Genomic DNA, 23,230 nt, shown 5'->3' on the forward strand with positions numbered 1-23,230 from the left:
GCAATGTGATGATTATGATTTCGTCAATTAAAAACTTTGCCACTAAAATAGCAATATATTGAAGAAAATGGTTGCAGTCAGTTAACATTTTTTAAGCTAAGATTAATTTGAGTGTTTCAATAATAACAATCTGAATGAAAAATTACGAATTCAAATATTGGCGCTACGATAATCATGTCTATCATTGTATATCCGTTTCCGTTGACGTTGAAGACATCCGTCTGTCGTCTGTGTTGTTTAATCCACAGACTACATAGTAAAATATTGCAACTAATAAAAATGTACTATTTTATTCCCGTTCTCTTTGGTTAATTTGGGTAGAGCTGAGACATAGTTACTAACCTATCTAGTCTATGATGTACATGTCGTTCATTCATTCGACTATTCGACAATAATCATTAGTTTTTATCTGTGGATACATTGATTTTGAGTTTGATAGATTGTTAGACGGATTCACGGATTATATTTGTGTTTTCCTTCATGTCTGTTTATGAGTAATAAGGAATTACTCATTATAGAGTTCAATTACGTTTTTCTTATATAAACAGTACACAGTATTTCTTGTTTTATCAACCTCTGTGTTATATCTCATCAGAATCCCTAAGCGTTGTATAAAACGGTATGTATTTAAAAATATTTTTATTTTCTAGATATACAAAAGATTTTAGTGTAAATTAAATTAAATTATTTTCAAATTGTGGTGCAATCTTGACATTAGAGTCAAGCAGTCGTAATATTTTTTATTAGAAATTAACTTCCAATGGTCTTTCTTTTGGTTTCGGAAGTGTTCTTACCCGACTTTGCCGGTATTTTATCAAAGATTGCATATAAACAGTTGCCAGACAAAATCAAACACAACTAAAAATACCCTACGTTAAGAAACCCTGTAAGGGTATTAGGGGACCGGGTATCATTTAGAAGCTATTTACATGCGTATATTTTTGTGTAGTTAGTGTTGTCTATTTTTCTTAGAGAAGATAATAAATAGAAAATCAATACTTATTCACCTTCTTTAATTAACTGCAAATAACAAAATGTATTTTCTGGTTTTTTTTTTGGTTTTTTCTCTATTTTTATAAAAACCTATCTACCTGTTATAATATTTTCTGTCTACCTACATTTTTTTTATGTAACAAAACTTTAATCTTGTTTTTATTTTATATGTTTAATAACATTATTATACTATTACAACTTTATTCCTAAGACTAGAAGAGCTAGGCAGTAGTAAACATTGTAATAGTTATCTGTAACTAGTCTATTGCCATGTTGATACTGATGAGATTGGACACCATGTTTAATTAATTTATAAAATATTTTATTTCCAGAGAACCATGGACCATGAAGCTTTCATGGATGCAGAGCCTTTTATGCACCGATATGGGGATAGTTCTAATTCTAGTTCCAGCTCCATTTCAGAAGAAGTAAGACCTCAGGTATGTATCATCATATCTTCATTTGCAGTAAGAGTATTAACAAAGTATATAATGAATTAAATTTTATACTTAGTGTGCACCAGTTATATTTATCGAACTCCATGCCATAATGATTTTCAACTCCATCCATAGCCAGTCCAATAATGATTATATTTTACCCCAAACTGAGTTTTTTTTATGTTTGGGAGCCATCAAATACTCTTTAAATTAACTTGTTTTCTGTGGTATATTAATTGAGTGAATTTTTCTTCTTTGCAATAGGTGAAGATGCACTGTTGTTTAAAATTATATTTGTATAAGTGTGATGTTGTAATAATTATATTTTGTATTTTCCAGGGTCCTATTGGATTTGTATCAGCGGCATTTAAATGTATGACTAGTAATGCCACTAAGCTCTGTGTTCATGATGCACTAGTCAAGCTAAACGGGACTGGGGACTATGATATTGGAGGCACTTATGCAGATGACGATCCAGAGTTCTGGTTCTTCTATACCGTGTCTGTGTGCCACGGAGACAACCGTCTACTGAATTTATTTGTGTGCCATAGGAAAACTGGAACGTTTTCCATAGAAGTAGCAAGCTCAAGTGACTTGACACAAAAAGTAGCTCCGGGTGATGATGTTCCCTATTTATTACTGCCTCCAGATATGGTCAAATTCAATTTCAAGTCTATAAAACCAAACCAAAACTATTTTATCAAAACTTTCTGTTTCAAAAAATTAGATCGATTCAACAAATCCTGCACTTTATTCATACCAATAAAAATAACTGTGAACCCAAAGTTTGAACTAAACAGTGACATTGTAAAAGCTATCAAACTACAACATGATTTAAGTGGACTTTTAACAAAGCAGGAAACAACAGATTATATACTTGAATCTGCTTCTCGAAAACAGTTCCCCACACACAAGATACTGCTGGCTGCTCACAGCCCTGTGCTTATGAGAATGATCAAGGAATCTGATGTCCCCTCACTGTTTATTGATATAACTGATAAAGATATGGAGCTGCTTTTAGAGTTTATATATACAGGAACAATAAAAAATATATTGGAAGAAGACTGTGTGAAGCTCCTGCAGATAGCTGATAGGTTTGAGTTGACTCAACTGTTTACCTTAACTCAGCATGTGATCGGTGACCAAATCAATCCAGACAATGCAATACCGATGGCAATAGTTGCCAAGAAATTTAAATTACAAGATTTACTGAAACGAGTTTATACTTACATTGCGAAGAATCCAAAAGTGTTAGAGTCTGAAGGATGGAAGAATCTACAGGATGTCGATCTGGCTAAAGATTTGTTCCAGTTCTCTCGTACCATGATTCAGTCAGTCATAGAGTAAGTTTATAATAAAATTTAAGAAAGTACAATATTTTGTCATATTTTAATACTCTACATTACAATTTTGATACTCAGTGTTAGGTACGATTTTATGGTCACTACAATATTTTTTGTATAACCCACTCAAAACATTTTAATAAAATTTTATAATAATTTATTATTGTAAATATTATAAAATTACAATTCAGGTAGTATTAAATTACTAAAGCAACTTTATTGACACTTTATCTAAGCCTGGAGCTTGGATAAAATAATGAAATTAATTTAATTGTACAAAATATAATAATAAGTATTATTTAGTTTATTTTTATTTTATATATGTAATATGTAGATATACATACAAGACAAAACATATGTAAATATGTTAGTTTACAATTTTCTTATTTTGTAGTGTTTATAAATTGTTGTAAAGCTTTTTTATATCTTATATTACAGAAAATGTCGTGTGTGCTCCTCTAATTTGGAAAGAAATTAATTGGATGTTATATAATGTGAATGAAAAGGAATGATATTGGACATGGTAAAGGTCTGTGATAATAGTTGGAGCATATTTAAAAAATGTGAGAAGCTAAGTAATCATCCTAATATAAGATACTAATATTGGCACAAATGCCTTTGATAATTCTTTTATTATTTATAATTTTATTTTTTTATTTTGAATGTATTAAATATCTTTGAAATATTCAAGTGTTTTGTATTTTTATATCATTATCAATCATCCTGTTTAGTGTTCTTGTCCTCAACAATCTTGGGTGTAAAATGATTGAATGGTAGGTATTATTATGATTATAAATTCCCAATTGTTTTAATAATAAGAAAGTAAGATTGCGCATACAGGGTTTATTTTCATGTTTTTTCCCTAAATTACTATTTGAAAGCCTGGAAAACAGTTTAACCTTCTAAACATTTGGCAAAATATTTTTAGTTTTTAATATAATTAGTTTTATCTGTACCTACCGCGCAGATAATAGGTCGCACATAAAACCTACCGTGCAGATAATAGGTCGCACATAAAACGAAAAAATGCTAGGGACACGGAAAAGTGTCGTACATATGCGACAGAAGCGGTTAAAATGTTGAGGTAAAATTGATGTTTTGTACAAAAATAAATTCATTATAAAACAGTTAATTGATGATTGGTTAAGTACAACTCTGTTTTGTGCCACCAAGCAGGTGTGGGATCTCGGTTTTGATTTTAAACTCGGCATTATTCGAGTTTTCTCAACAACATTTAGTTGCAGAGCCTCTGTTCTACAAAATTTTAACCTTATATCTGAGGAAAACAATCTAAAAATCGTCCTATATTCAATTAAAATAGTACTATACAGACAAGAGAGCATTACCGATTAGAATTGTGCCACATTAAAAAAATATATAATAACATATATTATATATCAAAAGCCCGTGTTTTCAAGATGAAATAAAAAACCAAAAGAATGAACGAAGGAATGAATGAATGACATCGGAAGTTTACTAAGGACCATAGACAATGTTGGCTATATTTTGTGTCACCCATACATACTATTGAAATTCTCTCTCCCTCATCCCAAGATACCCTCCCGTCAAGCGTGGCTAATCAAGGCACGAAAAGGTGAGGTTTGTCATCATTTTATTGCATTTAATTCTGTTTATTTAACGTATATCTCTTCGTAATCATAGTGAATTTGGTACACCGTGTTAAGATTTCAGTGTGAACTTACATAAACTCGTGAAAAAACAGGTGAAAACATTGGAATGCTTAGAATTTTGTTGTAACAGTGTGGACTCCAAAGCGTTGGATTTTTTATGTCCGAAACTCAGAACGGAAACGGTTTTCGCTTATCAAACAATCTTATTTTTTAGGAAAATGAGCAGCTCGGAGGAGGTATCATGGATTTCATGGTTTTGCGGGCTTCGGGGAAATGAGTTCTTTTGCGAGGTATGTCATTCAAATGTAGTTTCTTACGGTGGTGATGGCTACGGATATTGATCCAACATGTTACTGTTTTAGGTGGATGAGGATTACATTAACGATAAATTCAACTTGACGGGACTAAATGAGCAGGTGCCACACTACAGACAAGCCCTGGATATGATCCTGGACTTGGAACCTGGTGAGTACATGTACCATAAATACCATAATGCAATCAATCATCATCAAAGGGCAGACTGTTTACTAGTTGTCTTGCTTTTATATTGCCATGAAAAAAAAAGAATGTTAAATGAACAAAGAGCTTAGAAGATACTGTTCTACTTTTAAAATCATTTACAAAGCTAACCCCTTTACATGTTTATCTTTATCCTTTGATGAACTGTACTCTTACCAACAACAACATAACCTTATAGTAATTGTTGAATATCTGTGTCAATAGAGATAAAGAATGCAATTTACTCATAATTACATTTGTCATTTGGTATCAATTACCACTAATCACTAAAGTGGATCTATTAGGAGCATATTATCAAGTCAACAAAGACTGGTTTTGTCTTATTAATGATGCTAGATACAAACATGCTGATATACAAAACAAATTGACCATTATACAGAAAGAATTTCAAATAGTAGAACTTTATTTTAGTAAGATCATTGGTGGTCAAGATGTCTTCATTTTGATTATGATAAAATGTTTTTATGTTCATATAAATTTTGAAGTAAATGGCAGAGGCTTCTAGCGCATTTGTATTTATGAATGAGACAGAGATGCATATATCCTTGTTCCTGCTCCTATTCCAAGTTAGTTTGGGACTAGAAATTATAAAATTGCTACTCTATGCGATAACATCTAGCCTTGTTTAACTTTCTCCAGGCCCCCAAGTATTAGACTCAGTCACAATTACTGCACTTACATTCAGAATGCTTTTTTTTTTCAGGGATGTGATGTTTTTACTTTTTTAGTTCTCGTCATACAACATCCTGTGTACCTCATCCTATGTAATATAGTCTATTGTATGATGTTGATAAAAATAAAAATAAATCTTATCACATAATCTGAACAAAAACCCAAAAATATCTTTGATACACATATCAATGATGAATCTAAAAATATCTTTGATTTTGTCGTAATGTATGAAATAATGTCATATTATGCCATGGTCTCTATCCACTTCTAGACAGAGCCAGAGGCCAGTGGTATGTCAAAATGTAAAACTGCCATGTTTTATTTATACAAGGCAGTTTTACATGTATAAATACCTAATGTATGTAAGGATAAAACAATATTTAGTCTAACACCTACACCAAGCCTGAGCTACTGATAAAATATGGACAGTGAGTCATCAAGTACCTATGTCTCTCCATATCAATAACTTGCTGTACCCGCGACGACGTTTGCGTGGCTTGTTGATTGTTCTAAAGAAATCTGACCCCTTCTATTGTCCCGTTAAAGGGGTGAGGGGAGATTTTTTTTATATACACCAGATGTTAAGTTGAAAGAAGACATATATGTGAAATGAATCGGATCAGTAGTTTTCATGTGATGTATGCATAAACATACATCAGACAGATTAAAAAATTCTAGCCACATTTTCGGTTCTATATTGCCATAGTAACACGGGGGGCAGGGGTGTTACTAATTTTTTTAAATATTTTGAATGTACAGAATTTTGATTTCTATGGTTCTATTATAAATATGTAGATACTATAAGTGTCCTTGTAACAAGACCACAACATAGGTCCCATGTAATGGGTGAAGGTAAAAGTTTCATAGTTGTATATTTGTAATAATTATGTTGTTCACAGATGACGATCTTGATGATAACCCCAACCAGTCTGATCTTGTGGAGCAAGCCTCCGAGATCCTCTATGGACTGATACACGCTCGCTACATTTTAACAAATAGGTAAGTTAACCAATTATTATTGGAATCCGTAACCATATCCTGTGATAGATAATACTTATTATAATTATTTTTTATTCTTTTTTATAAAGTTTAATGTCATAGTCAAAATCATTTATTTCTATTACAACAGGAAGGCACTTTTGAATGTCAAACGATAATGATATTATGTTGCTATATTTTACCTTGTTGCTATAGTTTCCCATGTCCAACCAGTTTGATTTAGCCATATATTTTCCTATAGTTCGTTCTATCTCCAAAATGATGGCACCTTTGAATAAGCGCAACTAAACAATCTATCAACATATAATATCGGTAACTCGTGATCCCTCTGCAAGTGCAGGTGTACTTAAGGCTATTAAAATTTAATAAAGCTTAAAAACATGCAGTTACACAAAAATAAAACAATCCTATTCTAGAATATTTTTATTCACTATCTAATATCACGCGATGACCTTTGTGCGCGAAGGATCGCACGTACTATTGAATAAAATAATTATTGATATAATTCGAACCATACTATAAATAGACTAGATTTAAGTTTTGTTTTCGAATTAGGTATAACATTAGCATTCAAGGCGTTACCACCTTGACATTGTAATACTAAATTATATGAATGTCAATAGAATCCAGGATTTTTAAAACTATAGCATGACTATTTAACCACAATTGATAAACGGTATCCGGTCTGTACATACTCGTAGCGTTGCCGACTATGTATCTTGAGTTAAGACATTTGAAATTATAAATTTTCTCTCATAAAAATCTACCTGTACATATATTGGGATGAATTGGGCCATGCTTGAATGGGCCGGCTCGACCGGAATACTACGGCCTCACAGAAAACCGACGTGAGACAACGCTTGCGTTGTGTTACGTTGTTAGTGAGGTTACCGGAAACCCAATTCCCCCTTCCCAATCCCCATCCCCGATTCCCGTAAATTCCTAACTCCAAAGGGCCGGAAACGCACTAGTAACGCCTCTGGTGTTTCAAGTGTCTAATTGCTTACCATCAGGTAACACGTCTGCTCGATTACCGGTTTGTTTCATAAAAAAAAAACATAGTTAGAAATGCTACTTTTAAAGGATAAAACGTAAAAGGTTTATACAAAAATATACATTTTATACAAGTGTGATTTAACTACTGTACATTATTTAGGTTAATCGATATAAAACGGTTCGATAATCAAAGGAATGCAGTCTCGAAGTGATAATTATCTAAGTAGGTAGATCGCCACTGGATATGGCATACCTGTACTTAACCGTAAAATAAAATTAAAAATAAATTAAAGTGTACCGTCGGCTTACAATATATGAGAATTTGTACGCTTAATTTTAATGATACAAAAGAGGTTTAGCTCGATTCGTGCGTTACGGCACCAAATCGTTGACCTCTTCTCTCTTCCATTTAGGTAATACCATATTTGTGAAAGTTTTTATGTTACTCATTCACGCGAGAACGACTGCACGGATTCAGATGAGATAGTACTTAAATGATCAAATCACGCTTTTATTTCGATAGGGCTAAATAATCTATCTATTTATACCATTTTCTAAATATCCTACACCCGTGCTGCGTGGGGAAAGCTTGTCGTTCGAGTTGCATTTCAATAATTTACAGGCATTTGTTTAATTAAACGTTATGTAATTGGTGATGATGTATGTACTAATTATTTAATTTCTCATTTTTACAGAGGCATTGGACAAATGTTAGAGAAATTCCAAGCGGGCGACTTCGGTCATTGTCCCCGAGTGTACTGTGAATGCCAACCCATGCTTCCACTAGGTAAGTAGCTAGTGCACTTATTTTACTTCAGCCTGTATCATCACGCGTCCTTTATTTTACCATGTAATGTCCACTGACTACTCTTTCCTCATTCAAGAGCCACAAATTGAAACTTAGTGTCCCAGCAACTACTTACTGGTTTATAAAAACTCCGTCTAGAATTTAGTATGATACTTTGTACAATGAAATAGCGGAGTTTTTCCAACTGCTATTACAAAAACACGTGCAATTTGCTTCACACCGCTGACACACAGATCACAACTTCCTCTTATTATGTCATTACGAGTTATGTACGTCTAAAGCAATTACTATATATCAGAAGTTATATAGAAATAATGTATGTGGCACATGAATTGTATGTGCACATTAAACACAAAACATCAGCAATGATTTACGTAATTGATTCGATTAACTGTATTGTTACGGTTTACGAATATTAGAGAGAAAAATAAAACCACCAATAATATGGAAACTTCCACTAACACATTTCATTTGATTTCAAAATAAAGTTGGAAATCTATTCAACAAATGCAATTATGGGTAATTCTATTTGCTGACGTCTACTGTGAATGTTGCAGAGTTCCTTACAATGGTTATAATATTTGTAGGTCTATCGGACGTTCCCGGCGAGGCGATGGTGAAGCTGTACTGTCCGCGCTGCATGGACGTGTACACGCCCAAGTCCTCGCGGCACCACCACACTGACGGCGCCTACTTCGGGACCGGCTTCCCGCACATGGTATTCATGGTCCATCCCGAGTACAGACCCAAGCGGCCCGCTTCGCAGTTCGTGCCTAGGTATGTATGCGGATCTTAATCATTTATTGAACAGTCATTTATCAAGAAAAATTTATGTCCAGTAAAGTAATTATTTTTGTTACTATAAGTTAATTAAAAATAAAATGTTTGATGTGTAGTTAGCATCACCAGTAGTTGCAGCTCTTTCCATGTCTTCTTTCTTGTGTATGCGCTTTATGTGTGATGTTCATACTTACCAAGGTAACATTAACGTCGCCAGGTTGTACGGATTCAAGATCCACCCGCTCGCATACCAGATCCAACAGCAGGCGGCGGCTAACTTCAAGGCGCCGCTGCGGAGTCTCTCGTATAACAACGGTAAACGCTAGGGCCGCGCCGCGCGCGACCGAGCGCCCACTCCCGCACACTGATACAGAGGCTCCCTCACGCGACTACATGCCACGTCACCGCGCTACGGAACGCACGCAGCGTCGCGCTCTGTGCCTTCCCTACCGCTCGATATACTCATCTAGTTTCATGCTGCGAGCACAACTCCGGCCCATACAAGAACTGCTGCTCTTACTTGTATTTTATAATTTAACATACTTTAATACAAATCGTGAAGATTCTCGCCTAAAACAGTTCTTCTATGACGCTTTTTGTCTCGTGCGATGAAGTTTTGTGTTCCTTCTGTTTCTAAATCTAACTTTCACGCTTACAATAAGCTTCAGTCTGAAGTGTTACTAGTGGAAGTTTGGCTTACGTCGGTAGCTATGTGTCGGACGCCGGCCAGGACGTGGTGGTGCCGGCGAGCTCGCGCGTGAGTACTCGGGAGCTGATCTGTATCAAGTAACATGTGAACAAACAGGTGTCTGTACTGTGGACTAAACTAAACTCGTCTGCTATAACCGTTGGGTCTGCTATCGCTGTTTAACACACCGACAGAAGCAGAGGCGTTCCTAAATAATTGAATACTTACACGGGCTATTCTGTTTGTCGTGGGATGTTGTTCTGACTATTAATATTATGATAATTACTACCTTGTGGCCAATTAGTGATATATTAACACTCTATTGTAACTCCAGCAGTTGGATACGGCATGTTATGACATCTCGAGTGAGTCGTGCTCATTATAAGTGAAGACACGTATTTAGTTTAATGAGAATTGTCTATAAAATCATAAGTATTGTAGTAAGTAAATGCAGTGACGAGACGTAGCAATATGTATGTAGCTTGCATTCTAATTTCAAGTAATAGTAGGGGGTTCATGTATTTTTATTTTTATATCCGTTATCAACCACTAGGATGTAGGTGATCATTACATGGACGCGTATTATTTTCATGAGAGATATTATTCTATTTCGTTCTTGTGTACCGGTTCCAGTAATTATCAATAAACGATAAGACAACTATTGGCCTTTTTTCTTGCTTCTCCTGCATGTTGACCACGTCGAATCCTCTCGCTGACCGCATTACGAATGGAGTTATAGATACCGTGTGACACTGACCCTTGACAGCCATCGTAGCGTCGACTAGAACTTACGACGGATGTAATGTGCAATAGAGTACGATTGAAATGAGTACCACTTTAGTTAGTAACGTAAAGATCGCTATTTCAGTAGAAGCAACGCTATCTCATGGACTGTTCACATACAGTGGGCTGCTACCGGCTCCTGCTCGAAGCTTGAGTTGAGTCACATTGGTCGTTGAGACGCTTTAGGCTTGTCGCATTGCCTGCTACGCTTATATACGATTGCAATACAGCTGAGCGTTGAGCCGCTTCCTAGCGAGCCCATCGCGATGTGAATGGCCCATCGCATCACGATACTCGGTCAATTAACAAGAGCCTTTGTCGCACCACACCCGATCGTTAATCGTCGTGGACTAACATTTTAACAGAAGAAAATGTTTGTTTGCCGCAGAAATGAAGACTTCGAGTAACATTCCAAAATGATTATTTAGCCAACGTGTGCGCCGCTCGCAGGGCACGTGACAGGGCATAGCTCCCTGCAGCGGACTGAGCAAGTGACCTGCGCCGACGCCTCACTTGTACAACCTATCTGTCTACTACGAGTAACATTCATTACGATAATATTTATTATTTAAACATTAATTTACTTCCCATATAACAATACAGTTATGTTTTAAATTCAATAAAGTTTATTTTTACGTTTTCTGTATAATATGTTTTTCATTTATTTTGTGTGTAAAATAGTTTTGACATGATGTTGTAATAAAAGAGACTTTTTTTATAAACATAGGATTATCATTTATTTGGTTTTAATTTTAAACATTCAAAACAATATGTTCCAAATGGTTACTTGTATGACAAAAGTAGGCCTTAATTTTACACAAGTTGTACTTTAAAAATAATACTTGAAGCACTACTTTGGTTGTGACCAAGAACATTACATACAAACTAGATTTTAATTTACATTATAGATATCACATGAATATTATCAACATTTTACTTACACATTACAATACAAAAAAATTATATAAAATTACTTGAATGAAAATGACTTAGACAAATATGGGCAAGTTTTCTATCCATAGATGTGAACTAAGGTTCGCTCACATCAGCAACTTGCACTCTCACACAATGACAGACCCTTCCTTGCATGTATATTGTTGTACAAGTAAACATGCATAAACTACATCACTTCACCTAGCTTACTCTGACAGGAAACAGCACAGCTGTTTGAGCAAATCATGATTAGTAATCTCTTCAAAAGTGCTACTGCTAAGAATTTCTTTATTTTCTTTTATAAACTTCAATGCCTCAGTTTTAAGAAAGTCAGACTCATGCATGTCAGCAATTATCAAAATATCCAGTGCATTGTCTGGACTCAGGTGTTCTGACAGAGCATACTCTGAGAGTTCCCACAGGCCTTTCAAGTTAAACCTGTCGGCCAACATCAAAAGATTTCCAAAATTAGCATTCTCCAAGTCTATTACTGTTCCTGAGTATATGTACTCTAACATGTACCTGAGATCTTCCCCGCTAACATCAATAAGTTTCACATAACTGTTCTGGCTCTCAGCCGTGTCCCCCTTTAGCATTGCCTTGAAAACTTCACTGTGGGATGCAAGTATGACTCTATGGATCTGAAACTTTACTCCATCTGCGGATTCTATCACAAAGTCAGAGCCAATAGGTTCTGCAAACAAAGCACTGCAATCATGTTTGAGTTTAATACTGTTAATAACTTCCAGACTAATATCTGTACTCTCAGTAAATGGAAATGAGACAGCAATGTGCAACTTCCTATTTTTCAAACATTGTATGTCTAACTCTGAGAAATCATAAGTAGTGAGGTAAGTGTGTGACATCTCACCGAGTTGTCTGAACTGAAACTCTTTCAGGTAATGTTGCAAGTACACTGTTTCTGCTTTTCTGTCAACTTTAAACTTGTTTCCACAGCTCAGGGCTACATTAAAGGAAGTCACACCCTGATTACGAATAAATATGTGGAGGAGGAATATGGTACCAACTTGTTCTGTCTTGAATGAGAACCAGTAGTCCGGCACATCTTGCATGTAAGTGCCGCCGATGTCGTAGAAGTTGGGGCGATAGAACTTCTGATAGATTTTATCGAGTCGTAGCCATTTTACTTCACGAGTCTGGCAGGGACGGTGTCCATTCACCACATCTGGAGGCTAGACAAAAATTATTGCACAAGGTATTAGTCATTCTAAGAGATTTATAAAAAAGAGTCTAGTTATAATACATACTGTTATGTTAACTTGATTTACATGGGGGTCCAGCACCGGTAAATGTTGTTCATACATGGTAGTTATATTTGTTGAGATACAGTATTTAAAAATTAAAAGAAACTGAATTATAAATATCTACCTTCTATCAAACAAACAGGAAAATAATACACGAACTGCGAAAACCGAAAGCAATATCGTCTGTCAAAAATGTCAAACGCCAAAGTGTTAATTTGTCAGATTTAACAAAACTATTTACAGGAATGCAAAACAAATAATACAGTCATATCTATCTATACATTTATATGAAACAATCAATAAATTGATTTGATTACAATGGAAGAAACAGAATATTATTATGCTTTTAACTAAGGCCTTTTTTCTATAAATTATATAGCTATTAATAAAGTGGCAACATCATGTTAAAGAACTGCTGTCACATTGACAATTTGACAGTGCATGGATCTCGATTGTTTTTAGAATTTTTCATTTCACTAATCCGCAATTTTAATTTGGATAATTTCCTAATGCTATGACAATTACTGAGGCTCTAAGCCTCTATCAGAATGGTTCTAAACGCCGCTATGCAGATGTTGAGGTAAGTGAGAAATCTTTATGTAGTAACCTAGTTTTTAATTAATTTCGAAATTCTGTAATTTTGTCGAGTGAGGTCAATGGTCAGTAATGATTATATTTTGTTGGACACGACAACAATACAAGTAAAGACAGCCATGCAGTCTGTTGCAAGATTTTCATATTGTTTATAAGTATCGAGGTAAAAGATTGACCCTGTCCCTGTCAAGTGAATGTTCGTCATTGAATGACACATACAGTTTTCTAGATGCAATCAACAATGTAAATAGTCATTGTAAACACTACATTACCACGTTCATGATATATATTTTTCGTCACAGGGAGGCAGATGAGCTGAAACTGAAAATATCAAAATTCAAGAGTGGAATTTCTATGCTACAAGAAAGAGGTCTTTGGGCCACACAACAACAGCTGCAAAAGGTTAAAAACTTTTACAATACTGTTAAAAACAACCTTAATGAGTCCTTAAACTGTTCCATAGTACATTATATTGTCTTTATGTGGTTCTATTTTCCAATTATCCACTAATTACATAAGTTAATAAATATTTCCAGGTGTATCAAAAAGTATTAGTTTTGGATCTAGACTATGCATTGTATAAGAAAGTGGAACAGGACTTGTGGAATGTGGGCTTCAAACAACAGATTGAGGCCCTCCAGGCTATTTCAAAAGATAGAAAGGTATGTATACTCTTTGCTTGTTACCTTATTAATATAAGCATATTAGTTTTTGGCATTTATTTCGTGACAATATGTCTGATGGTGAACATGAGCATAAACAATGCCTATATATTTTTTTATTGTAATAGAAAACCATTATCCTCTTTAGAAAGTTGGTAATAATTTTCTAATTGCATATTTATGCATGAAACAACATTGTTAACTAATTCACTGACTAATTAGTAGTATTTTAATATAACATGTTGTTTTAGAATCCCCTTCGCAGCGAGGGTCAGGCTATGCTGTCATGGGTGCTACAGGCTGCTGCGGGATTCTACCTCTGTCTGCTACATCAGATCTGCACTACCTTCAAACTGGACTTGCCATTTAGGTAAACTATATTAAAGTTAATACTTTGATTAACACTTCGAATGCCACAGGGGTCACCAATGATCGATGTTAGAGGAGGATTTGCCTTCAACGGTTTTCAATTGGCAGTCAAAGACTTATATTACCAAAAAGATAATGAAAATCAAAAATTGTCTATTAGTCTAAATTCTTCACAAAAAAACGTATTTCCTTTTTTAACAGATTTTTCTATTATTTTATGTTAGAGACATCTAACATAATTAGATGCATACAAACAATGAATAAAATTAAAAGAGTATCTAATTCAAATAAAAAGATTACTTTATTCAAATAAAATCAAAGTCTTCACTGACTACTGGCTTGTGATAGGGGTGCTATCACTCCAATTTTGTGTAATTGTTTGATAACAAATGTTTTGATTTCTGGTATAAGAAAACACTATTTTTCATGGTCTTTGGCTACAACAAATGTGTTAACAAAACATGTATTTGATTATATTTCTATCTTTATTTCTGTCAGACGTCGTGCGTCGCTGCTAGGGCTGGTGGAAGGCTGGGGCGCCGGCGAGACGGCGGTGGGCGCCCGCCTGCCGCCGCCGGCGTCCGCGCGGTACATCTGCCAACACTGCCTCGTGCACCTCGGGGACCTCGCGCGGTACAGGCAGCAGTTGCGCGTCGCTCACACTTTCTATAGGTATGGTACTTGAACTTTAATTGTTTTATTTAATAAAGAAGTGAGGTTTATTGGTTCATAGATAAATAGATAGATCAAAAGTATTGGTAAGGTAACACGTAAGGGCCTATGCACACCGCGTTTTTGTTGGAATTTGTGAAGGTTTGTAATAAAGCGCCGGTGCCGCGCGTCTGTATCGATACAAACGCGCGTCGACGGCGCGTTTAAAAAGTGGTGTGCATAGGCCCTAAAGTAACTTATCTAAATCGTCAAACTGAGTCAAACAGAAGTCAATAACCACTGATTCACCTGTCTCATGAATTACATTTAGAATTTTCTTTTTAATTTAAAATGCATTAACTGAAGTAATGTTGTTGTAGACACGCGCTGGTGGTGTCGGCCCACTCGGGGCAGCCGTACAACCAGCTGGCGCTGGTGGCGTGGCGGCGCGGGCGGCGGCTGGGCGCGCTGTACTGGCACGTGCGCTCGCTGCTCGTGCGCGCGCCCTTCCCGCCCGCGCCCACCAACCTCGCCCGCACGCTGCGCGCCGCCGCCGCGCTGCCCGGGTAACTTACACTCTCTATTTTGTTTTTGCTGGACATAAGCTAGCACGCCACTAAGCTGAATCTGAAGATTCTTAGAACATTTCGCAAACCCACACTTATGCTAATATCATCACTCCACTCAATTAGAGTAATCCCTATGTTACTCAAATACATTATTGATAGTAATTGTGAAAAAAAGTCTCTCAACTTAGGTACATGATAAATTAAAAATTAAATTGATAATTAACTATAACGTAACTTTTATATTTAAATTCAATTAAAGAATAAATAAGTAACATGAATACTAACTTCCTTATTACATTCAACAGCAGTGACCCCAAGGATCTACCAATGATCCCGGGCGTAACAGACGGCGCTGCGCAGGCGCAGGCCCCGGTCCCCGGCCGACTCGACGCGCACTCATACGTCAGCGAACTCATCAGAGCCATACACTACATACACACTGTCGAAGAGTAAGTGAATATACTTTAACTTTGACATATTTCACATAAACTCCTTTACAAACAATGTGTTAAAATTGGTATGTACCAATTTTGTTGAAAATGTTATAGTCATTGGTTGGTCTTTGCAGACTGGACACGGCAGCCGCACTGGTGGAGTCCCTCAACTCTTCACTGACTGCACTCATCGCCACCGACAGCTTCGAGTCCATGACTCTCATTAAGGTTAGTATTGCCACTGGTAGGTGAGAATAGTATTGATATATTGATATTTAATATTAATATAAAGAATAAGAATATCATCGATTATTAGAAAAAGATATACCTGTCAACTCAAATCACGTGGAACATTTTAAAAATGAATACACTTTCAGTACCATAAAATGGGGTGAATAGGGATCGAGAGGTGAATAGAGACAGAAGAGGGGTGAATAGGGAAATTCTTCATAGAGTCTATTCACCCTCTTCTGTCCCTATTCACCTCTTGATCCCTATTCACCCCATTTTACTGTAACAATGTCGTTTCCCCGACAGATGGCGTGCGTGATGATCTGGTTGGTAGTGTCGAGCTCGGACGGGCTGGGCGCGGACAGCGCGGCGCTGGCCGCGGGCGAGGCGCGCGGCGCCGCGCTGGCCGCGAGACTGGCCGCCGCCACCGTGCTGGCGCATCTACTGCCCGCCTACACCGCGCCCGCGCCGCCCGCTGCTGCATTACCCGCGTGTGAGTCGAGTCTGGCCTTTATGTAAAAAAGTTGGAATTCTCCACTTGTTGACTTGTCTTGTTTATATTTTACATCGGTATTATAAACCGCTGAAGTTCTGATCTTCTGCATCCGGATAGCTCGGGCACTAAAACCTCAGAGCTTTAGTGCCCGGATCATTGACCATTTTATCTAAACTACACTTTAGGACGTAAAAATATATAAATGGTTGATTGCAGTGAAGGTATGGCTGTCGTGGTGCGAGAGCCAGCCTGCGCTGGTCCGCGGCGCGTCGTGGGCCGGCCTGCCCGCGCTGTGGCCCGCCCTCGCACATACGCTCAACGCACTGCAACCCACCGCCGCGCTACTCACTGATACCTGTGAGTATGCCAACTTTATACCTATAGGCAATAATATAATAATAGACAATAATATAATAAAGCCCCCATCCCTATTCCTCAAATACTCTATCCCAAAAGGACTTTATGATATTGCTGCCTTTCCCTAATTTCACAATGGTGATTACTGACTGACTGTGAAGATTTTGGCAATGATTTTATTTATTTTTCATCAGAACCTTATCATATCAATAGTGACATGGGCATTTAATTAAATCATTTTTGTAAGGACAATCCTACCTTGAAAAAATTTTCAAATAAATGAAGAATACTTTTTGTTTCCTAGATGACAGTGTACCTTTACCAGAAGACGAAGAGTTAGCAGGGTTCCTGCCACTGGAGAATGCGCTGAAAGGGCTCCGGTTTCCAAACCACGCCGCCTGGGACACGTACGGAGGACGAGTGCCGGATTTAGATGAAGAGGCTGAAGATGATAGTGCCGAGTGAGTGTTTGTTATTTGTTTTTTCTTTGTGATGAAGTATAAAGCACCCTGTAAACACCACAATGAAGCTCTCATTGCTAAGCGTCGCATTGCTAGCTACCATTTTGTATCCAGCTAATAGAACTGATGTAGCAAGAGAATCTCTTGAAGAGATCTATTTGTCCAATGGTGCTTATCTACATAAGCGATGGGATATCTACATGGGATCTTTGTCCAATAGAGAATTACCTAGTATCAAAACATTAGACATTCATATTTCGACAGCTACACTCTTATTATTGAAAGCAGAATAACAGAATTATTTTTTAAACATTTTGTATTTTACTTTATATCTTGACAGGACCACATTAGTTGTTATTATAAGAAAACTTTATCAGTCAGTTTGATGTTGAATATATCCCGTTTCCCCCCCCCCAGTCCGGCGGGCGAGGTATCAGTGACGTGCCTGTCGGGGTCCCCGGAGCTGGAGCCGCGCGTGCGAGCCCACAGACTGCTGCAGCTCGGGAAGAAACTCGCCGACCAACATCCCGAACATCTCTCATACACGTGAGCTATTTACCACTTTATTTCTATTAATTATACAGTTTATTTTCCTTTGACCATCCGATGATGATGGCGATGATTACAGTCGAACGATGTTTGTAGTATTTTCATATTTTACAGTCAGCAGTTAGACAGGAATATGGTTGTATACCTGTATGGTAACAAAATAAAGATTGATTCATTTACACTGGATAGCTACAGAGTCGACCAATGGTTTGTTAACCCGTGATGTGCCGGAACCTAGAATGTATTTGCTATGGTGTCTTATATACCGACATTCAAGTGGTTAAAAAGCAATCCATTTAACACATACGCAATGTCTAATGTGTCTAATGCAACACTCTTTATTTTCTTGCCTACATACCAAATAATTAGACTAACACGTTTACATTTACAATGTATTTCTATTTACAGTGAGGAAGACGGTAAGATAACGTTCACGGCGTCATCGGTGGGTGGCGAGCAGTTGACTGAAGCCCTAGCAGCGCTACGAGTGGCGGCGGGGGCTGCGACGTCCAACAGGGACTCCGCCCCGGAGCCCGAGGACGAGAGCGACGACGAGCCCACGCAACCACCGCCGCCCATCGTCATATCCGAGGCTGATTTCCGGGAGAAAGGTGAGTCTGAACTGGAAACCAGGAGATACTTCTTTATTCTTACTATACTTTTCACTTTTGTCGTCTTGGAAGTTGAAACATCTTTGAATGCTTAAATAAGATTAATTTTGATGTTTTCATGTTTGTTTCTTGTAACGTGACAGTTTAGAAGTTAAGTGTTAGTTGTATTCTAGTGGTAGTAAATAAGGTCTTGAGTCACCCAAACAGTTGGCCAGTTATTGACACCAAATTTTTTAATAACATTTTTAGGTCCCTTGTCCCTTTTTATCACTTTTGGTTAAGTTTCGGTTAGACTAATTTAGCGAATAATGTGACGTAGCGTCGATATGAAATGTGTCGTATACACTACTAAAATTTCTGGTGAAGTAGGTAAATATAAAAATAGTTATGAAAAACATTGTATGTTGTTTCCAGTCCGTGAGAAGCGCGTGGGTATCCTGAAGCCGCAGGGGTCGCTGGAGCGCGCCAGGGAGGAACGAGCGCTCGCCACACAGGACGACCAACTCATTGTAAGTACACGCATTTATATGATACTAGCCTAACGGTTGATAAATATAACTGACGTTTTTCCAATTAACTGAACTGAACACTTATTGTTCATTAAGAGAAGTAGAAAGATAGGTTGCATACTGTACCACAACAACATTACTTACACATAGAATATAATATCTACGTTACCCATTCCACATTGTAACAGTCGACATGCTGGTTGCAGGAGGCCGATGTGTCGGAGGACAGTAAGTCGGAAGACAAGAAGGAGGCGCGCAAACCGAGGGTCAACATCGCCATGGCAGCCATCATGCGGAAACAGGAGGAGACCAATAAACAGGTTGGTTTATATAACATATTTTCTTATGCTGACAATAATGAATACGAATAAGTTGTGATTTGCTTCAGTAATAAAGTTCAATATTGATTTTGAAAAGGTTTGTGATTTCATGTATGGTATCTTCTTCAGGTGAAATTCGTGACGCCCCCGCCGACACCAGACTCCATTCCAGACACAGAGTCTAAAGACGACAAACCCAAAGTGATACAACCAAAGGCCATCAAGTCGCTCGCCAACTTACCGCTCGGCAGGAAGACTGGCGGCATCCTCTCACTCAAGGACAAGTCTGCCGGCTATCCACACCTCGTACTCAACACAGAACCAGAGCCAGCCAAAAAGACAGAGAAAGAAGAGAAGAAAGACATCAAGCCAAGCCCGTCCAGTCAGAGCTCGCAGAGCTACCAGCAAAAGCGACAGGAACACGCACCCTCGCCCAACTGGAACCCGCAGAGCACGTACCCCGACGCACCCAGGATGAACTTCCAGAAGAACTACGGCATACAGAACACGGGCCTCAGCTACAACCCGAGCTACCCGGCGCCCGGTGTCAACAACCAGGGCATACGACTGCCCGTCGTCAACCCCAAGGAGATCGACGTCAGAACCGCAGCACTACAGAAACAGAACTCGCGCGCGGAGCTGTTCCAGGACGGACAGAAGTTCAACCACAACTACCAGATGTCTGGCGACAAGAAGAACTTCCTGAACGACCTGCCTCCTCGCTTCGCCAACCAGTACCGGTACTGGCACAACGCGCAGGAGAACCAGTTCAACGACAACAAGTTCCGCGACGACAACTTCAAGCAGAACTCCTTGTTCAACGGCCAGCAGCCACGCACCTGGACGCAGCCCCCGCAGCCCCCGCAGGCCGACGGGTACCAGGCACCCGTGTGGTGGAAGCCCGAGCAGCCCAACAACTTTAACGCCAACTTCCAGCAACAGATGCAGCCCAACTTCTATTCGTCGCCACACCTCAACACCAACTTGCCGAATCCCTACCAGAATCTATCTTACAACCAGATGCCGAATAACATTCCGCAGAGCAAACAAGAAGGGTTCAGCCAGCCAGGGTACATGCAGTCGGCTATCGGCCAGCCGCAGCTGCAGACGCTGCAGACGCTGGTGACGTCACCCAACTTCAACTCGTCACTGAACAGCTTCTCGTACGCGCCGGCGGTGGGGTACGACTCCTCACTGTACCCCCAGTTCTCCAACAAGCTCGGCTACCAGCCGCTGCAGATGAAGATGGAGAAGCCGCTGGCCTACCAGGGGAACAAGGAGCTGATGGATATGAACGCGCTCAACTTCGGGGGCAACGCGCTCGACATGCAGCAGAGGAACATCAACTTCAATGAACCACTCAACAACGACATCGGGAATGTTAAGAACATGGATCAGATAGGGGTGAGTTACCAACGTGTTTTCTTATGTTGTAGTACATCTTGTTACAACTTGATAATAAAACTCCCACATTCACTGCTAAATACTGTGATGATGTTTAGCAGAAGTTATACTAACCGTGTGTTTGTGTGTACAGAGCGGCGAGGGCGCCAGCGGTGCGGCGCCAGGCAGTACGTACTCTCTGTTCAGTGGGGCGCCAGACACCAGCGCGTGGGGGTCGCCTGCGCACGCGCAACCACCGGTAATATATTTTATTGTAATCCTCTGTCCTATTTCGCGTTGGTTAATAGTCACAATCCCACCGTGATAGGTAATACAAGAAGTATAGGTGTATGTTTGTGTGTGTAGTCCCTGTGGTCGGGCCCCGGGCCGTCCCCCCTGGAGCGCCTGCTGGAGCAGCAGAAGCAGCTGAAGGCGCCGCAGTGACGGGCGCGGCGCCGCGCGACCACTACTACACTGCCGCACATACTACAGCCCCGTCATACCATCGACACTTGCTCACTTCTCTGTAGTATGCTTCAAGGTAAAAGACAAGAGCGAGAGACTAAATTACCTCTCGCTCACTTAACAAAAATATATCTCAATATTTCGGCCCGTTACATAACTGTCAGTTAACGTTTCGAACTGTGCAACAACTGACTGGTTCCGATTACTTCGTGTCGTGCAGCGAACATATTTGGAATCGATGTTGCGCTTCCAATGCGTAGTCGTTATTTATAAAAATTCTCCTTGATGATAATAATAATGTGCTGTTGTATAAAATTGTATAAATGTAAACAAATGTATAAAGTTGACGGCGACATGGAGAACTGATTAGTATTTTTGTCCAAGCGCCGATTGTGGCCGGTTCATGGGAAACTGTTGGCTCAACTGTATACATATATTTTATTAGCATTATTCATGGTTATCGTGCATAGGAAGAACTTATTACCTTGTTGTTAGAACAAAATGAATGAATTTTATTAAACCTGCATATTTGTTGGCATTTTGAGCTGAAATTTGGGAACGATAACTAATCTATAGTCGTAAGTGTCCCGCTTCCTAAACTTGCCAAATCGCCAATAAATCGCATACTGACTATACATAAAATGAAATATATAAGTATTAAGACGCAGAATGACTTACGTCAAGTTTCACGCTACAAGCATAAGTCTGAGCATACTTTATAAATATTTATTGGCTGTGACCGCAACTACTATACTAATATATTTGCTCAGAGTTATACTTCTGTGAAACTTACGAGTCTACTGATAATTTTCAATAGGCCTAGTCACACAACAAATCATAATTACGTTCTTGCATGAAAATACTACGTTAGTCGCCAATGTCGGGCGTCGTAAAAATTGTTCTTATTCTTGTACACTTGCATATTTTTGTATATTATCTGTCGTATTTCGCGTCGTGTGAACGGATACAGATATTGTTGGTCCCCTTCGTAAATGTCGAACTGCACAGATTATATATTGCTTTACATTTTTCTTGACGACATTTGGAAACGGATCTATTTTTTATTATTAAGTTTCTTATTTTAGTAAGATATTCTTCAAAATTGTAGGTGTAATTATTATTTATTGTTTTGTTGTGGTTTTACTTCTTTATTTATGTGCAGTTGGACATTTACAATGGCTTTATTTTAAGCATGATTTTGTTGTGATTTTAAGTGAAAGTAAATTAAAGTAACCTTTGTGAAACAATATTTTGTAATAAAGATATTTTTGTTATTACAGTTCTTGTTTCATTATACTGGTGTCCTCGTATTTTAATATTTTCCAACCTGTGCCTAAAATCTTCATTCATAAAAATCCTATGAGACCCGCTCAACCAATATTTATGTACGAAATGAAGTTACTAAAATAATCAAACATCAGTTCCACTTAAACCAGTAACCAGTAACTTAGTACCAGTTGCAACATAAATACGTCATATCCATTCTGAGTCCTGATTCTCCTGAGTCAGGGCATCATAGAAAAACGCGAGTAGCACATTTAAATTTTTTACTCTATATATTACGAATATTTTTACTCGCATTTTAATTAATTTCTTATGATGTTATAAAGTTCTAGTCCTGGTACTTTGCAACGAAAATTATTTATTTTTGTTACGAAACAAATAAGTGTTAAAGCAGTTTTACTTACTGAGGCCCCGGCTCGTAGGAGGGGTAGGAACGAT

The 23,230-nt window shown here is 38.1% G+C and overlaps 4 protein-coding genes across 8 annotated transcripts; 3 read left to right on the plus strand and 1 right to left on the minus strand.

The window, feature by feature from the left end:
• Positions 1-423: 423 nt before the first annotated feature.
• Positions 424-3,458, plus strand: LOC118262839 (TD and POZ domain-containing protein 1). The gene is made up of 4 exons (XM_035574460.2): positions 424-619; positions 1,326-1,433; positions 1,770-2,773; positions 3,212-3,458. The coding sequence occupies exons 2-4, from the start codon at positions 1,332-1,334 to the stop codon at positions 3,249-3,251; spliced, it is 1,146 nt and encodes a 381-aa protein (XP_035430353.1). The 5' UTR covers positions 424-619; positions 1,326-1,331; the 3' UTR covers positions 3,252-3,458.
• Positions 3,459-4,215: 757 nt separating this feature from the next.
• LOC118263120 (casein kinase II subunit beta-like) lies at positions 4,216-11,371 on the plus strand. 3 transcript variants are annotated; one of them, XM_035574914.2, is made up of 8 exons: positions 4,216-4,367; positions 4,619-4,694; positions 4,767-4,869; positions 6,495-6,594; positions 8,286-8,377; positions 8,986-9,175; positions 9,396-9,493; positions 11,038-11,371. In XM_035574914.2, the coding sequence occupies exons 2-8, from the start codon at positions 4,623-4,625 to the stop codon at positions 11,067-11,069; spliced, it is 687 nt and encodes a 228-aa protein (XP_035430807.1). In that variant the 5' UTR covers positions 4,216-4,367; positions 4,619-4,622; the 3' UTR covers positions 11,070-11,371. The 3 variants fall into 3 exon arrangements, with proteins under 3 accessions (XP_035430807.1, XP_035430810.1, XP_035430808.1); XM_035574917.2 differs by having other exon boundaries at positions 4,302-4,372; XM_035574915.2 differs by having other exon boundaries at positions 4,332-4,496.
• LOC118263119 (speckle-type POZ protein homolog) lies at positions 11,360-13,094 on the minus strand. Of its 2 annotated transcripts, none has more exons than XM_050697296.1 (2): positions 12,972-13,094; positions 11,360-12,775 (listed from the first exon to the last, which is right to left on the minus strand). In XM_050697296.1, exon 2 carries the CDS (start codon positions 12,653-12,655, stop codon positions 11,789-11,791), a length of 867 nt encoding a protein of 288 aa, XP_050553253.1. In that variant the 5' UTR covers positions 12,656-12,775; positions 12,972-13,094; the 3' UTR covers positions 11,360-11,788. The 2 variants fall into 2 exon arrangements, with proteins under 2 accessions (XP_050553253.1, XP_035430806.1); XM_035574913.2 differs by having other exon boundaries at positions 12,851-13,043.
• A 164-nt stretch (positions 13,095-13,258) lies between these two features.
• On the plus strand, positions 13,259-22,787 carry LOC118263118 (nonsense-mediated mRNA decay factor SMG7). Of its 2 annotated transcripts, none has more exons than XM_035574911.2 (18): positions 13,259-13,427; positions 13,744-13,843; positions 13,978-14,103; positions 14,355-14,473; positions 14,971-15,144; positions 15,504-15,689; positions 15,998-16,141; positions 16,261-16,354; positions 16,664-16,850; positions 17,070-17,210; positions 17,515-17,671; positions 18,089-18,217; positions 18,629-18,831; positions 19,246-19,340; positions 19,529-19,660; positions 19,790-21,064; positions 21,198-21,302; positions 21,410-22,787. In XM_035574911.2, exons 1-18 carry the CDS (start codon positions 13,396-13,398, stop codon positions 21,485-21,487), a joined length of 3,477 nt encoding a protein of 1,158 aa, XP_035430804.2. In that variant the 5' UTR covers positions 13,259-13,395; the 3' UTR covers positions 21,488-22,787. The 2 variants fall into 2 exon arrangements, with proteins under 2 accessions (XP_035430804.2, XP_035430805.2); XM_035574912.2 differs by having other exon boundaries at positions 19,547-19,660.
• Positions 22,788-23,230: the final 443 nt, after the last annotated feature.

The sequence above is a fragment of the Spodoptera frugiperda genome, chromosome 12, assembly GCF_023101765.2.
Source record: "Spodoptera frugiperda isolate SF20-4 chromosome 12, AGI-APGP_CSIRO_Sfru_2.0, whole genome shotgun sequence".
NCBI classification, from domain to species: domain Eukaryota; kingdom Metazoa; phylum Arthropoda; class Insecta; order Lepidoptera; family Noctuidae; genus Spodoptera; species Spodoptera frugiperda.

Bases quoted from the DNA above. Each gene is read 5' to 3' on its own strand.
- LOC118262839 (XM_035574460.2), top strand. From the start codon at position 1,332: ATGGACCATGAAGCTTTCATGGATGCAGAGCCTTTTATGCACCGATAT. The intron at 1,434-1,769 runs GTATGTATCATC...TGTATTTTCCAG, and splicing joins CAGAAGAAGTAAGACCTCAG to GGTCCTATTGGATTTGTATC. The intron at 2,774-3,211 runs GTAAGTTTATAA...CTTATATTACAG, and splicing joins ATGATTCAGTCAGTCATAGA to AAAATGTCGTGTGTGCTCCT.
- LOC118263118 (XM_035574911.2), top strand. From the start codon at position 13,396: ATGGTTCTAAACGCCGCTATGCAGATGTTGAG. The intron at 16,355-16,663 runs GTTAGTATTGCC...TTTCCCCGACAG, and splicing joins AGTCCATGACTCTCATTAAG to ATGGCGTGCGTGATGATCTG. The intron at 21,065-21,197 runs GTGAGTTACCAA...TTGTGTGTACAG, and splicing joins AGAACATGGATCAGATAGGG to AGCGGCGAGGGCGCCAGCGG.
- LOC118263119 (XM_035574913.2), bottom strand. From the start codon at position 12,907: ATGTATGAACAACATTTACCGGTGCTGGACCCCCATGTAAATCAAGTT. The intron at 12,776-12,850 runs GTATGTATTATA...ATTTTTGTCTAG, and splicing joins TAAATCAAGTTAACATAACA to CCTCCAGATGTGGTGAATGG.
- LOC118263120 (XM_035574914.2), top strand. From the start codon at position 4,623: ATGAGCAGCTCGGAGGAGGTATCATGGATTTCATGGTTTTGCGGGCTT. The intron at 9,176-9,395 runs GTATGTATGCGG...TAACGTCGCCAG, and splicing joins GCTTCGCAGTTCGTGCCTAG to GTTGTACGGATTCAAGATCC. The intron at 9,494-11,037 runs GTAAACGCTAGG...TGTTTGCCGCAG, and splicing joins GAGTCTCTCGTATAACAACG to AAATGAAGACTTCGAGTAAC.